Source organism: Spathaspora passalidarum (assembly GCF_000223485.1).
Source record: "Spathaspora passalidarum NRRL Y-27907 unplaced genomic scaffold SPAPAscaffold_2, whole genome shotgun sequence".
Taxonomy (NCBI): Eukaryota; Fungi; Ascomycota; class Pichiomycetes; order Serinales; family Debaryomycetaceae; genus Spathaspora; species Spathaspora passalidarum.
In genome coordinates this window covers 1,577,873-1,593,323 of record NW_006767426.1, presented here as the reverse complement: position 1 = coordinate 1,593,323, position 15,451 = coordinate 1,577,873, and the positions used below count along the sequence as shown (strand labels likewise).

Below are 15,451 nucleotides of genomic sequence, written 5' to 3'. Positions count from 1 at the left end.
TGCTATTTCTCTGTCTATATATCGAATGTGAAATTAACTAATGCATTTCTCCCTCCAGGAATTTTGTCTAACCATCTTCCAAATTTGTGTTCCTTACTTAACAAGACAAATACCTTAATTTGCTTCTTGTCTGGTACTTCAACAACATCAAGCTTAACGACACAACCTTTCAAATTGCTAACTTCACCAATCAACTTAAATGAACGTAATCCTTCTTGGTCTAATCTCCAGATTTTCACGGAACCATCGAATGAACCACTAACAAAGATGTCACTGTAAGGAAGGGCATGAATGGCAGTTATGGAATAAGGTTGAGGTTCTGGAACTTGTTGGCCAGCAATTTCTAGAGAAGTTTCGGCACTTGCTTCTTGAGGTAACAACCTTGGTTGTAATCCATGTGCCAATCTTTCAGTGAATAATGCCTTCTTTTTGGCTAATGACCATAATGCAATATTACCATTATCTGAACCAGTAACAAAATGAGATTCATCATTCATGCTTACAACTTCTATAGATCCTTCATGATGGAATGGCAATTCTTCTTGTTCCTCGACAGTTTCTTCTTCTGGTTTGGTCTTTTTCTTTTTCCTCTTCTTTTCAACAGAATCACCTCCTCTAAAGGTTAATCTAGATTCTTCAGCAATTTTCCAAAACATCACAGTTTTGTCTCTAGAACCAACAGAAACACAAGTTTCTCTTGCCAATGCAGAAATATCAGTGATATCATCTTGATGTCCATAAAGAATTTCCAACTGGGTGAATTGGTTGATGGAGTATGTCCTTATTCTTAAATCAGCACATGCTGCAAATAATTGGTCCGAGTTTCTTCTAAAGGCAATCGAGTTGACTGCTGATCTGGTTTCCAAAACTTTTAAACAGGAAAGATTTTCACTTGACCAAATGATTAAACGAGAATCTGATCCACCGGTTACAACGTATTTCCCATCAGGAGAAGCAGCAACACAGTTGATTTGTTCCCAATGATGATTAGCATTAACATTGGCAGTGTTTAATTTGAAAAATTTGCTACCCCCTTTAACATGCTTTATTCTTTGAGGTTTTCTTCCAGATATATCCCATTTAATTAATTCTGCATCTTTGGATACTGTGTATAAATATGGATAATGGCTGGTCATGCTTGTTAAGTTCTTGGAACCAATTCTGGTGGATATAGATTCTATGTGATCGTCAAATTGGTGGGATATTTTTTCACCTAAGAACTTGTAAACATACCCTTTAGTCTCAGCCACGTCTCTTTGTAATCTTCTGGACAAAATATCATCATCAAGATCTTGGGCATCGAAGTCATGGCCTTCGACTTCATTTAATTCCGTTGCTTTTAAGTTTTCCAAATATTGTTTAGCCAATCGTCTTCTTTTATCAGCTGCATTTTCATCAGCGAATTCTTCATCAGATGATAATTCATCTTCATTATAGCCTTCTTCATCTTGGCCTCTTGTTTCTTCTTCGTCGGAATCACTGACGTCGGATATTTCTTCATCGTACTCTGGTGTTGTGGAAGATGGCACTGGAGTAGATCGACCTCCTTTAGATCTCTTCGATGTACTGGTTACTTTTGACAGACGCTTTCTTTTCTTTGAAGGGTCGGATAAAAACGAATCTCCTGCCATAACGTATTAAATCTATATGTTTGGTTATTCTAGAAGGTTCTTTATGGCTTTGGCAACCAACTTGAACATACAGTAATTTTTTTTCAAGAGTTTTCTAACTGCGATGCCCCCATCGATTTAGTGTCACGTGACTTCATCACTGAGACAAACTACGAAAGTTATAAAGCTTACTAATTATGATACATGCTATTTGGTAAAGTTTTCTATACAACAAACGGCTACTCTTCTAACAAATCTTCAATATCAGCATCTTCTTGTGCATCATAAGAGGTTTGGTTTCTTTGTCTTTGTTCTTGGATAATTTGGTCCAAAGCCGCTTCGGTGGTCTTAACAGTTCTTCTAGTTTTCTTACCCCAACCAAATTGTTTTGCTTCAGCTTCAAGTTGCTGTGCTTGTTCTTCTCTTGCTTTTCTTTCACGTTCTGGCTTTTCTGCCTTTTCCTTTTCATCGTCAGCCATTTGTCTCTCTGTTTGTTTCTTGGCAGCCCATTGGGAATAGTATTTACGGAAAATGAGGTATGCACATACCACGATTGTTAACCGGAAGTACTTGGTGAACGTTTCTTTATCAACGAATTCAAAGATTTCTTCAAACATTGGAAGCGACGGGGATTCTTTTGAGGTATTAGAATTTGACTTTGTAGAAAAGATCTGACCAGTATTTCTTTTTGTTTGTTTAGTCGGAGAGTTTTTTTAGATCGCCGGCCAAACTCTCACCGTGGTGGAAATTTCTCCCGCGTTGGGTTGGCTCTACGGAGATATATTAAAACAAAACAAAAAAATAAAATCGCTCATTAAGTTACCTATACTGTATTTGACGTTATTTACACTACACATCTTGTGTTTTCCTTACAATTCTTCATCCAGATCATCAGCAAACGGATCTAATTCTGGGAAATCACCAACCTCAACTTGTTTTGGTTTAACAAAACTACCATGTTTGTTTCTGCATTCAAAGATCTTAACCCCGTTGATAGATCCGTTGTTCCTCCCTACAGGTTCGTCAAATTCAATCCCTATCCAATCACTCTTTCCTTCATCAATAATATCAACCTTTCCAATAAACTTAACAACTCCTCTTCTTTCTCCCTCAATATTAATTACTCTACATCTATCACCAACTTTCATTTTACCAATCTTTTCCGCATTCTCACGTTGTTCCTTTTGTTGCAAAACCTCGTAATTAGGATCGAATCTTCCTAATCTGTTTGCTTGTTTCCACTGCAACACACTATCTTGTCTTTTAGCATAGTCGGCTTCAGACAATTTAAATTCAGCCCCGGCAGCCATTTCTACATCGGCGGTATCTTGATTAGACAATTCATTAACGGCAGATTCAGGGTCGGCATCAATGACGTGGATTCGACTATATGGCTTTAGATCCAACGAACCGACAAATTCTTGTTCGTCACGTTGCGGATCAAATGTTTCAGAAGTGCAAAGTTGAGTATATTCGTTTGATTGTTGGTTTGGATAATAATGAAGGGTTTGATTCTCAGGTTTGATCCCAGTTATCAATTCTAGTTTCTGCTTAAGAAACCCCAATGTCCATTGTGGAGATATTCTTCTCTCAGAAGAAGTCAAGTTTGAAGTTACAAATAAGTTGATATCACTCATAGCTTAATCTTACTAACCTGGTTGAGGGAATGAATCGTGTTGACCTTTTTCATAAAGGGTTACGCGAAAAAAAAAACAGCAACTAAACATCACAAAAAAAATTAACAGTAATATTACAAATAAATATTTACATACAAATACAAAATTGAGAAATCTTTTTATCAGTTGAGTTCGTTGCGAAGATCCAGCTCAACTATCAGTTCTTCCTGGACTTTATCGTCCAACCGCAACAAGTTTTCTTGGGTATTTGTTTGAACTTTCAATGCAATTGCTCCCGCTTCTGACCGTACTGAATTCAAAATTGATCTTTTGCTTGAAATATCAGCAACAATTTTATTGTGTTTTTCTCGAGCATCTTTGTTAGCCTTCTCCAAGTTTAATAATGAATTTCTGGCATCGCTTTGTCTGGTTACTAAATCTGTTTCTAGTCTGGCTATTTCAACCTTGTTTTCAGCCTGTTTCTGCTGCATTGACGCATATTCTCTATCATATTCACGTTGCAAGGCGTCAACTTTACGTCGAGCTTCATCACGTTTACTCTCCAACAAGCTTATAACATCGGTAATCTTATCTCTTTCTGTTTTTAACTGATCCAGTGTATCTCTATATTCTCCATGCAAAGAAGTTAATCTGGACTTAAGCAGAACAAACTCGATCTTGACTTCACTTGTTTTACGGGTTAATATTTCGTCCGGTTTAAGAGCTCGTGTAAAGGTGTTGGACGTTTTTATATCCTTATTCAATTCAAGTTGGAAATCAGGATTAAATAATTGAGATAAACTGTTCAAATCACGAACACTTTGTTTCAATCGGTCAATATCACGAGCAAAGTGTTCATGGGCTGTAATCAGATCTTCCCTGAGTTTCATATATTGTTCTTCGGCATCAGCAAATTCCTTATCTGCTTGATCTCTATTATCTCGAAGCCCCTGGATAAATTCTTGTGAAATTCCCAACTGCTCCAATTGTGCTTGTAATTCAACAACTTTCACCCGTGCTTCTTCAAGTAATCTACTTTCGTTTTCAGCTGCTTGTTTAAGATTAGCCAAGATTTCGTCGTATTTAGGTTTGGAATTTTTCCGAGATTCAATATAATTTTTCAAGGCATCAAAATCCTGATACAAGTCCTCGCTTTTCTTTACTGCAGTTTCGATTATTTTTCCATCTGCTTCCAAATGGACAACTGCTTCTTCGATTGCATTTTTGTTGTGACTATATTCTTGCAATTGTTCTTCAGCAGATACTTTCATTCGATCCAATTTCTCTTGCAACTCTATTTCATCATTCTCATTGTCTCGCCCAGCTAAATATCGGGCATATTTACTAGAAATATAAGCATGGTATTCGTCATGAAGACGATCTTCATCTTCAGGAGTTTCGTCTTCTTCAGTTATTCTCAACAATTTCAAATTCACAGTGACAAGCCAATATAAAACTCCGAGAAACGTGGGCCAATTTTGTCCACCAACTGCCCCAATCTGGGATCGGCTGATTGAATCTAAATAAGGATAATTCATTACTTTCAATGCAGTGTATATTTCTGTATCGGGTGCTTTGCCCAATTTAAAACTAGGATTCTGCATTTTTACCAAAAATGAAAAAATCCCGGTAAATTCCTTTTGAGTTGGAGTTTTCAATGTTGATTCGGTTAATTTAATGCTTGGTTCAAGTTCAAATCTATTTTCAGTCAAGAATGAATGTATTTCAGCCTGGATTAATTCCTGGTATTTCCGATCTCGCAAAGGTCGCGGGTCACGTTGGGCAAGAGATTGTTGTGACGATGGCGTGACCAAGGATGACCCTCCTCCTAAGGGCGCTTGTGCTGCACTTGCCCTTGATGACAATGCAGGGGTAGATCTCAACGATTGTTGTTGTGGTCCGGCCACGGATGAAGATGATGGCATAAAAGAAGACGATGTATTGGTTAATGCTGCAGTATGGGTATGCAATTGGGGACGAGCCTTGATGAAGGAAGGTCCAGGGCTTGGACGTTTCTTGTTGACTCGAGCTGGTGTACTGAAAAATACCGATTCTCGTCTATCATTCTCTATAGATCCACGCTCATGTGTGTGCAGGGCTATCAAACTTCGTCTTTTCACTCCTCGTTTTGTTACTGGTGTCAACAGGTTTGTTCTTCTTGACGAGCTTTCTACTGTTCTAAGTATGGATGCTAGTTTAGTTCCAGAGCTGTCTATGGGGTCATTCTGGAATAACCTGGGGGGAGCCATTTGAGGATATTCTATGATGTGGTTATGTTGCTGATGGAGCTCCCGGCTACCTTGTTTTGATATAAACAGTTTTGTTTCTGTAGTTGCAACAAACTGAATTGTTGAATTGTTGTCAGTACAGTGAATTGTTTCCTTTCACACTAAAACTTGATATGATGAAAGGTATAGTTGGCTAATATGTGTGATGTATTTCTGTGTATGCAAGGCTGCACTTTTTTGGATCTGATGCTCGCGGAGATATGCTTTACTTTTCTTTTTGTCACGGGCTGGCTTAACTGCTCTTCACGCAATAGTTAAAAAAATTTGCCTGTATTGCTAACCTAAATGATATACGAAACTTGTTTACAACAGAAATGTTTTTGGTTCGTCTTCCACGGTTAACTGTATCAACTTGCAACAGGTTGTAACCTTTTCCTCTGGCATTTTTTTGTTTGTTTTGATTTTCTCATTCAGGCAGCTGGAAGTGTTCTTTTTTCGGGTACGGTACACGACTTGTTGATATTTTTGTTTTTTTTTCCCTTGCAGAAAAGCAATATACACGCACTAGAATTTCATGATGCCAGGGAATATACCACACGTTTAACTAAACTTAAATACAGTTGAAATTAGCTATACGAGAAAACGAGATTTTCTATATTCGGTTAGCCCACTCGAAGAAGTTACATTCATTTGACATCAGGACATCATTTCATCACGTACAAGTCCCAACACGCCCGCGCAGCAAAAAAAACCAATTACGTGACAACAACACTACAACCAGCAGAGGCGCGGGAGATTTTTACTTGACCAACCAGCAATACAAAAAGTTATTGGTTTATTAAGTCAGAGTTTTACGAGTTCGTTTGTTGTATAAATAGCCGTTTGCAACAGATCTAGACTGGCAACAGTGGACAGCAACACAAAATAGAGGGAGGTTATTTGTACTATATTAATTTAGTGTTATCTTGCGTACTTGTGTCCTAACCACGAATCTATTTTAAGAAACCGTAAACAGCGGAAAAGACAACCTGAACTTCCCCGGAAAACGACAGCAACAAACAAATAGCTAGTACAGAGACATTACCATTTCAATATGAGTGCAAGCAAACCAAAGACACCGGTGTCTTCACCAAAAAGAAACTCGGCATTCAAACCATCAACGCCGTCTCCCCCTGGATCAGATTCTAGTTCAGGCAGAGGAGAGAAAAGAAGCAGTAGAATGGGGTCTGCTAACTTTCTTCGTACTCCAGAACAAAATGCACATAATACTCACCTACCGTTCACACCATCAGTCAAGAGGAGTAATTCAGGTACATTGAAATCGCCGGATTACAAACTAAACTACCACAACGTTGCTTCACCATATAGTGCCGCCAACGCATTAAAGACACCAAGACACTCGGGCTATGATTCAGATGATAATGAAGACAAGAGAAGATTGAAATTACAAAAAACCCCCCAGTATTTTGGAACAGCAAAAAAGCTTTTTGACAATGACGATGCAAGTCCTAAACGCGAAGATTTGACCGAGATTAGCTCTCAATTAAAACATAAATTGAGCTCAGCCTTGGGAAAAATACAAAAAGAAGACAACAATTCCAATGCGGGTTTAAGTAATAAGATTTCTTTTACTGAATTATCATTTGATCCTTCCAAATCTCCTACAAAACAATCAACTAATTCATTTTCTCCTGGCTCATCATTCCAACGGGCCAATTTAAATTTACAAACATTACAAAGTTCACCCATACCCAAAAGCGTGGCACAATTTGGACAAGATGTTAATTCTCCGTTAAAGCAATCGCCGAGATTTTCTAATGACCATCCACCACTCGTTGACATGCCATCTCCTGATGAAGAGTTGAGCGCTCATAGAGCATTATTAGCAGCACTTTCCCGGCAAACGAGAAGGAAATCAATAGGTTCAACTACACGCCATCCAAGACGACAACCAAGCACAAGTGGTGGGTTCTCGGAGGACATGCCAAGCTTTACACCTAGTCACAGGAGAACAGTCCTGTCCGATGTTCAACTTCCACCTTTAAAAGTTGCTTTACATTCCCATGATGATTTCCAACCTACTGGATTTAAATTCGGCGGAGGCCCCCAACAAGCGAACGATGAAAAGACAAATGAGCAAGATGCAGTGTTGTCATTGATGTCTTTGTCTTCACCACAATCAATTAAGTTTTCCCATAGTCGTACACAAAGCTTAACTAATAATAATACTGTCAGTTCGCCAATATCATCACGTTCGTCGCTGGTGCATATTCGCAGTCCTTCCTATGGCCAACAACCGATCCCTCCTGCGTTACCTCCTTTTACAAGACTAGCAGCTAATCGTGAGAAGAGATCACCCAGGGAAGCTGGTAACGAAGACAGCGATGCAACCGATGTTGAGATTGGAGATCTTACAGATGATGAATAGACATTAATTGTTTTGATTTTTTTTTTTGTTTTAATTTAGCTTTAATTTTGCTTTTTGCTTTTGTTTTATTTCTTAATGTTGAATTAGTACGGACGGTTTAGTGGGCAGATGTGATTGCCTTGGATGCAATAACTAACAATGTTTTTTTGATTACGTTTCATATAACTTTGATTAATCACAAGGACAGTTTATAAGTTTTCTTCATTTCAATAGATGTTTGAAATTACATTGATGTGTAAGGGTAATTGTAGTGCTGATTAACCTAGTGTTTACGACTTTCGGAAAAATATATCAAACTAGACCATGCAGTTGCATACATTGAAAGTATCGGACTTAGCCAAAAAAAAAAATTCCAATCAAGATTAGCAAATAATTACTAAATAAACTTGCAAGCGCACTGATTTGTCAGCAGTGCGTTGTTTTTGCGTCCATTATTGTTATCTCCTTGCCTTTCGCAGCCAATGGGTGAAATGTAAAATTGTCTTACATAATTGCGGAATTTGAAAAAACTATGAGCAAATTTGTCACGTGAGCTACAGCCATCTGTAGACTGCACATAGACGATCAGTTAACAAACGATAAAGAAATTAATTTTTTTTCTTTCTTTTTTCTAGAGGGGTTGGAATTTCAAAGAAGGTTTTTTTTCTTTTTTTTTTACAGCATATAAAACTCTTAGGCAGCACCATTTTTTAGTACACCTGTGGATCACTTGGTTACATTTTGACAGAAGATCGACTGATATTTATAGAGGAAACATAAGGAAAGTCATTTAACGTCCGCTTTCCATCGTAATCATTCATTTTAATACCGCTCACACGCTTAATACTGTGCAAACACGTTATTGCTTACTAATTTACAACCTCACATTCACTACGCGAATATGTCAAGAATACTCTTGTTATTGCACCCTACTGTGGTCACTGACCAGCATCTAGTGGAAAGCATAAAGGCTGATATCAAGAACAAACACACAGACTTCACGTTGGAGCAACAGGTGATAGACCGTGTCACCAAGGGACACGTAGGATTACTCCGGGATTCATATAACGAAATACGATACATTAACCCTAACCAAGGTGAATATTTAGAAATGCCATTGCTGTTGATGAAATTAATTTTCGATTCATTGGCTTATGATGGTAGATTCTGTGGCGATTTACCTAAAGATCAAAATTTAGACGTGTTGCTGACTGGATTTATAATTGAAAATAACGAATGGGTTAAACCTAAACCAATTGAGACCGTTAGTCTTAGAACGAAGATAAAGAGTTCAAACTCAACCGATGGAAAGAAGAAGTTGGGCCTTTTGTTTAAAAAGTTGGATAAACCTCCTACTTCTCCTGGTTTAACTGACCTGAGTGGTTCCAATACAGATGAAGAAAGTGAATCTATAATGAAGAGAAAATTGGCGGACATGAAATTGAGCTATTTCAGTGATGATGACGACGATGATGATGATGATAGCCTTGCCAATGATGACCTTATTGACGAGAATGACTTGATCAAGGACATTAAAACTGATGGCTTAATTATTCCCAAGAAATGTGTGTTACCCAATGGTAAGAAGAGAAGAAAGGCATGCAAGGATTGTACTTGTGGATTAAAGGAATTAGAAGAACAAGAAGAAGCTGAACAAAGGTCATTGCAGGATAGGATACTAGGCAAAATGGCCCAATCAGCCACCCTCGAAGCAATTAAGATTGAAGAAAGAATAAAAGCCAAGATTCAATTCAAGGAAGAAGATTTGTCTGAGATCGACTTCACTGTTAAAGGTAAAACTGGTGGTTGTGGTTCATGTGCTTTGGGAGATGCATTCAGATGTGATGGATGTCCATATTTAGGATTACCACCATTTAAACCAGGTGAAAGGATCACCATTGATGCGTTTGGTGAGGATATTTAAGTTATTTTGTATTATTAAGTTGTTTTGACGGTGCTTAGGATCTTAATCTCCGGCATATTATAGTTAATTTATAGCATTTACTAGCGAAAATTAAATTGTGGATCTTATTCATTATGACAATACATACTTAAAAATGGACATTATTCTCATGTGTAATTTATAATGCCCAATTGAGTCACCGGATCCACTCAATTGTTAAGATCCAATTGTTGTCGGTCCGATGCAAACTTTGCATATTGTTTCCCCAGAGGAACACATTCGAAGGTGTAATACTCCTCGGATGAAATGAATGGAAGGTTTAACCAGGTATTGCTTTGCATACTCTGACATTAGCTCCCTCCACCATTGCAAAGAAAGCTTGACGAGATAGTCCCACCACCAAACACCACAATGTATTTTTAAGCAAGACAAAGAAAGTTAATAGAGTAAAAATATTATATATCGTTGTTACGTACAACTTTACCTAGAATAGCAATCGGGCTATTTAGTCAATTCCGCTATTTCCCCCTCTCTGTTCCGCACTCTAATCTATTAGTGAGAAATGCCGTGATTGCACACAATTATTTACCTAGTCGAAATTATTTTTTATGCATGGTTATGATAATTATTTTTTAATTATTCTCTAACCTGCAAAAAACGTAATGCTTTATGATGTATGCATAGTCCTACCTTACAATCCATTTTGAATCTTGTTTTAGCTTAGTTGGATTATGCGATAACAAGGATGACGAAATTGGACAAGTGAAAAGGTACCGTTTGACATAATTAAATGGTTTAAAAAAAAAAACAAAAGAAAGAACCGATCTTACATAGATGGACTTAACGTAACTCAATGTAGTGCGGGTAAAAAATAGGCCATCGCTTTCTATCCCTTTGAAAGTCGGGGGAGTGATGGGATACAATTACATGTTATTCCGAGGAAATTTTTCTCCTATAATGGCCTTGCTGGCAACTGTTTTCACATGGATGTAAATCTCCTATGATTATCCCCTCCTAGTCTTCAGCCCTTTCCCGATTAATCTGTTGTCATCAAAAAAGACAATAGCTCCAATACAATAGTCCCTGAAAGAATACGGATCAATATTGATTGGAATCTTATTGTTTCTTGGCTTTTGTAACTTCGCATTAACCGCCCTGAGGTAGCTTATTGCTATTTTGGGCATTTTACTACAGTTGGAAAGTAGAAGAGGCCAAACCATGGTTCTGTGGTAAACACAACAAGAAAAAAAAATATTATTACGCCTCGTACTAACTTCAACAATCGTGCTGTTGTTGCCAAGTTCCTTTGTTTATGAGTTAATATTTTAGGTACCCATTTAGGGCGAGGGTACTTTTTGCTAACAAAACACTCAATCGAATGGTTTGCTAATTATAAATGGATATCCAAAAGTAACCTGATCAATGATAAATCGCCTGCTTTTTTCTTTTTCCTCTCCAGTGTGTGGCTATTTTTTAAATTACAATTTCCTCATGAAAATATTAGAAAAAAAAAAGTTTCAAAATAAAATGTGTAAAATAAATAAATTATTTTTGACAGATTTACATTATGTAGTCCTGATATGACAGGTGTGGAGGTTTTATTTTAAAATTACAAATAATATCAACTTGAAATATACGTAGGGTATTAGAATATTATTTAATGCAATGAAGGTGATGTTTTTAGTGAACAGGTGCGCTATTTCCTTTGTTAACCATGAATGGAAAATAGAATCAACAAGGAAAGTTCGGGGAGATTAACTTGAATATTTTTTACTATTCAAAATGGATTTGCTACTCCTATCTAGGAGATCCGAATTATACCCGGCTCACGGCTATAAGGCTTTTTTTTTGGGCTACGACTGGGCCGATTTTATCTATGGAGCCAATTTAATAAATGGAAAAGAGATCATTTTGCGCAAATTAATTATTGCGAGATACTCAATTGCAACCCCGCTTACTTGAAGAGTTCTTGGTACGTACGGCATCTTTTTTTTCCCCAGCAAGATCTTACTTAGATATACATGGATAGTATATCAATGGCGATATTCTTCCAGAAACCACGTCTTTGAGTTGAACATATTATATGGAAACCGTGATAACAAAGGTGCTTTGAGTTTTAGCGCAATCAAAGTGAAATTGTTTTCTGAAATCGGAAAAAAATAAAATAATATAACATAATAATTTTAGTCCGTACGAAAAAAAAACGCTTTTATGAGGACAAAGAGGAAATATGCCTTATGGGTTAAGATTCATCTACCAATGCACCCTTTCCATCTTGACATCAATGCCATTCAGTCCTTGGCCAGCTCCACTTTACCGCGGGGCTTGACTTGGCATTGCAACGCATTTGTACAGCATGTGTCAGCAGTATAAGGCAAGATTTAGATTGCGCTGGAATCTGTCAATTATTCTATTAATAACCAACGGCACGAAAAGAAAAAAAAAAATCCCCCACTTATGCAAAGTTTCTTAAAAAGAAAGAAAAAAACACCCTATGATTCTTACAGTTTCTTATGATTAGTAATAGTCTCTCCATGTTTCATTTCCATATTGGTGGCTTCTATGGTGTCATGCAAAAGAATCTTTGAAATCACTCGACAATGACGAAGAATGGAATCCCGCGCATACATAACGTCATTGAATCTAATATCGCGCTTAGCCACAAGTAAAATTTCTGGGCTAATGGGTAAAGAAAAACTTAATTCAATTTTTGCCGTAATAGCCAAGTAATAGTTCGCAAATTAGTGAACCAGGTGCTCTTAGCCTACTTAATCCAACTTCCTCGGTCTAACTAAACTGTTAAATTACATAGGTTCTTTAAAATTAGCAATAATCGTTCACTCTAAACTCAATTTTGCTCGGAATAACTCAATTATAACCGACGTGCATCTGGTTGCTATAAACTACACATTTTCTCATCGACTAGTATCTCATGAATTACATGAATCCCCGTTAGTCAAAAACAACCGCCTGATTAGTATTTCTTGTTTGTTCCGCGCAATGGGGCCCCGGTCTAGCGACAGCAACTAGTTATTTTTGTATGTTTGTTGGTTTTAAGAAATCTTGCATCGTAACAATTGGCAAAAAAATAAAAAATTTTAAAATTCCGGTGGGTAAATACAGCCGTCGTTTCACATTTTCCATACAAACCCCCCGTCGTATACTTTCATCTCCCTCTTTATTTCCAAGATATTGTTGATGGCAAAAAAAAGCAATCTCGTACAACTACCAATTCTCTATGTCCTTTGTTCTGTTGCGTCTGTTGCCTCTGTGAATTGGTATTTCAGCCCTTCTGCCAAGGTACACGTAGGACAATAGAAAATTACGATCCCCCACACAATAACATATTGTGAGACAAACAATAAGATCCTGATAAACATCAGGTTAATCTTACATGATTTAACATACTTTTACATTTATTGTAGAAATAAACAAAAAAATGTATTATACAACAACTAGTTAAAAATTAATATAAAACTAAAAAAGAAAACAACTGAATGGAAAAGGCAAATTTATATAGAAACAACATTCATGTATATGTTTGTGAATTGTAAGAATGTAAAAGTAAAAAACTGTAGAAAGTTACTGTTTTGACAACCAAAAAAAAATACAACCAAAAAAAGAATGGAAAGCTCCTTTATTGTGGAGGTTGTTGAATAGCAAAAGCATCAAATGGATAGGCTGGACCGTTACCAGTTGGTGCTCCTCCTGGTTGATGATGATGAGTTTGAACATATCTTTGTTGTTCATAACCGGGAATATATTCATTACCTGATCCAGCAGGATGTTGTAAAATACCATTAGCTGATTGGGAAGTAGCTGGTGGAAGCGTAGAATAGTTTCCACCGTTAGATCCTATCAGAGGTGGGTTTTGAGATTGTGGTTGACCACCATTTTGTTGTGCTTGGGCGGACAATGGTGACAACTTTTCAGAATCATAGTATTGTAATTGACCATTACTGGAAACTGAATGAGTTGGTGGAGGAGGAGGTTGATTTTGGGGAATTTGACCAGTTTGTTGAGGGAGTGGTAAGGCAGTAGAACTAGAAGTGCTCATTAACCCTGGTTGGTATGGGTTGGATGATATAATGTAAGATTGTTGGTGGTAACCATTCAATGGTACTTGTTGGGATTGAGCTTGTTGCATTTGTTGTTGTTGTTGTAAATGCATATATTGTTGGTATTGGTCTTGGTGCATTTGGATAATTTGTTGATTTTGCATTTGGACCAATTGAGCTTGCTTAACTTGTTGAGCTTGTTGCTGTTGTTGTTGTCTCAAAGCCTTTTCACGACAAACAATACAGTTCTTGTTCTTACCATTTCTTCTTGGAGTGTATCTGTAACCTGGATATTTAGCAGCATGGTTTTTCTTTTCTTCTTCAGCCAAATTATTCCAGTGTTCCTTTTCTTCTGGTGACAACGCTCTCCATCTTCTACCTAATTCACGAGAAACTTCAGGATTAGTACGAATAACACTACCTTCATCCAAGACAGTTTGGTGATACTTTTGTCTGAACAAAATGAATGCATTTCTTGGTCTTGGAATTCTATTGGCATTTGACTTACAGATACATTTGTCACGAGGAATAGCACCTATCATGTTACCATCAGTTGGTTGTTGGGATTGTGGGTAGCTGTAAGTAGAAGAAGCAGGAGTTGATTGGTTGGTGGAAGAAGATCCTTGGGAATATGAATCTGGGGTAGGTTGGGGTGGTAATTGAGGATGGTTTTGTTGTTGGTAGCCTGAATTATAGTTCAAACTTGGAGATCCATTGTTTGGATTTGGAGAGTTGGTGTTTTCATGAGTATACTGACCAGGACCGGATTGAGGTTGACCTTGAACTGGAGGCATGATTTGGGATAATGAAGGTAAGGTATGTTGTTTTGATGGCAAGTCTTCAACGGGAATATTGTGGGTTGAATAGTAAACAGCAGTAGACATTATTCAATAGGATATATAATGTGATATATGAAAGAAGAATAGTATGGAAAACCTGTTTTGATTGGGAGGGGATTAAAGAATGGACTTTCAAAGTTTTTCCAAGATGTTGTTGATTGCAAAAAATGTACAAAAAGATTCAATAAGCAACAGCCCTTTTTTCTTCTTCTTCTTTTGTTATATTGTAAAAGGAAGAATTTTATACAAAAGATCTTTCGAAAGACAGGATATATGTCTAAGTATATATAAATAATTTTTAGAGTCTGAGTTTTTGATCGAAGTTCTTTTTTTATTATATTATTATTACAAAAACACAGATAATTAATTGTCTATGCAAGTCTGAATAAATTTGGAATAAACAGAATAGTACACAAAAAATATTTTATTTTTTCTTATTTTAAAAAAAAAAGTGAATAAATTTTATGTGTAAAAAATATATTGTTGCCCGTCAACGTTTTGTGTAAAAATGAGTTTGTTTTTGTGCTTTTTAAGATATACTATTTTTTAATCAGCTTTTGAGATTGTGATAAAAATTATTTAAAATTGTTCCCGGAAAAAGATTCAACCCTGCAAACAATGAAATTATAATTTCTTCGTCAATTGTTCCCACTTATCTTCTCCTGAGGGGACTATTTATATACAACTGGCAACAGGCATATTTTAGTCTACAACTCAAGCTATAAATTTAATTATGCTATAAATCACCGCACGGTCGCCTGTTTCACGCCATTATGTACATTGTAGTTCT

At 36.8% G+C, this 15,451-nt stretch overlaps 7 protein-coding genes across 7 annotated transcripts; 2 read left to right on the top strand and 5 right to left on the bottom strand. All coding sequences in view use genetic code 12, as the record gives it.

The window, feature by feature from the left end:
• Positions 1-14: 14 nt before the first annotated feature.
• RRP9 (Rrp9p) lies at positions 15-1,631 on the bottom strand (the record flags this gene model as incomplete). The annotated part of the gene is made up of 1 exon (XM_007373921.1): positions 15-1,631. One exon carries the CDS (start codon positions 1,629-1,631, stop codon positions 15-17), a length of 1,617 nt encoding a protein of 538 aa, XP_007373983.1.
• A 162-nt stretch (positions 1,632-1,793) lies between these two features.
• Positions 1,794-2,273, bottom strand: SPAPADRAFT_59831 (uncharacterized protein; the record flags this gene model as incomplete). Its single annotated transcript, XM_007373920.1, has 1 exon — positions 1,794-2,273. One exon carries the CDS (start codon positions 2,225-2,227, stop codon positions 1,850-1,852), a length of 378 nt encoding a protein of 125 aa, XP_007373982.1.
• A 105-nt stretch (positions 2,274-2,378) lies between these two features.
• On the bottom strand, positions 2,379-3,271 carry SPAPADRAFT_59828 (uncharacterized protein; the record flags this gene model as incomplete). The annotated part of the gene is made up of 1 exon (XM_007373919.1): positions 2,379-3,271. The coding sequence occupies one exon, from the start codon at positions 3,245-3,247 to the stop codon at positions 2,480-2,482; it is 768 nt and encodes a 255-aa protein (XP_007373981.1).
• Positions 3,272-3,408: 137 nt separating this feature from the next.
• On the bottom strand, positions 3,409-5,475 carry SPAPADRAFT_49441 (kinetochore-associated Ndc80 complex subunit; the record flags this gene model as incomplete). The annotated part of the gene is made up of 1 exon (XM_007373918.1): positions 3,409-5,475. One exon carries the CDS (start codon positions 5,473-5,475, stop codon positions 3,409-3,411), a length of 2,067 nt encoding a protein of 688 aa, XP_007373980.1.
• Positions 5,476-6,547: 1,072 nt separating this feature from the next.
• Positions 6,548-7,882, top strand: SPAPADRAFT_54537 (uncharacterized protein; the record flags this gene model as incomplete). Its single annotated transcript, XM_007373917.1, has 1 exon — positions 6,548-7,882. One exon carries the CDS (start codon positions 6,548-6,550, stop codon positions 7,880-7,882), a length of 1,335 nt encoding a protein of 444 aa, XP_007373979.1.
• A 656-nt stretch (positions 7,883-8,538) lies between these two features.
• DRE2 (electron carrier) lies at positions 8,539-10,251 on the top strand (the record flags this gene model as incomplete). Its single annotated transcript, XM_007373916.1, has 1 exon — positions 8,539-10,251. One exon carries the CDS (start codon positions 8,763-8,765, stop codon positions 9,783-9,785), a length of 1,023 nt encoding a protein of 340 aa, XP_007373978.1.
• A 2,914-nt stretch (positions 10,252-13,165) lies between these two features.
• RFG1 (HMG domain-containing transcriptional repressor) lies at positions 13,166-14,884 on the bottom strand (the record flags this gene model as incomplete). The annotated part of the gene is made up of 1 exon (XM_007373915.1): positions 13,166-14,884. The coding sequence occupies one exon, from the start codon at positions 14,704-14,706 to the stop codon at positions 13,402-13,404; it is 1,305 nt and encodes a 434-aa protein (XP_007373977.1).
• Between the last annotated feature and the right edge of the window lie 567 nt (positions 14,885-15,451).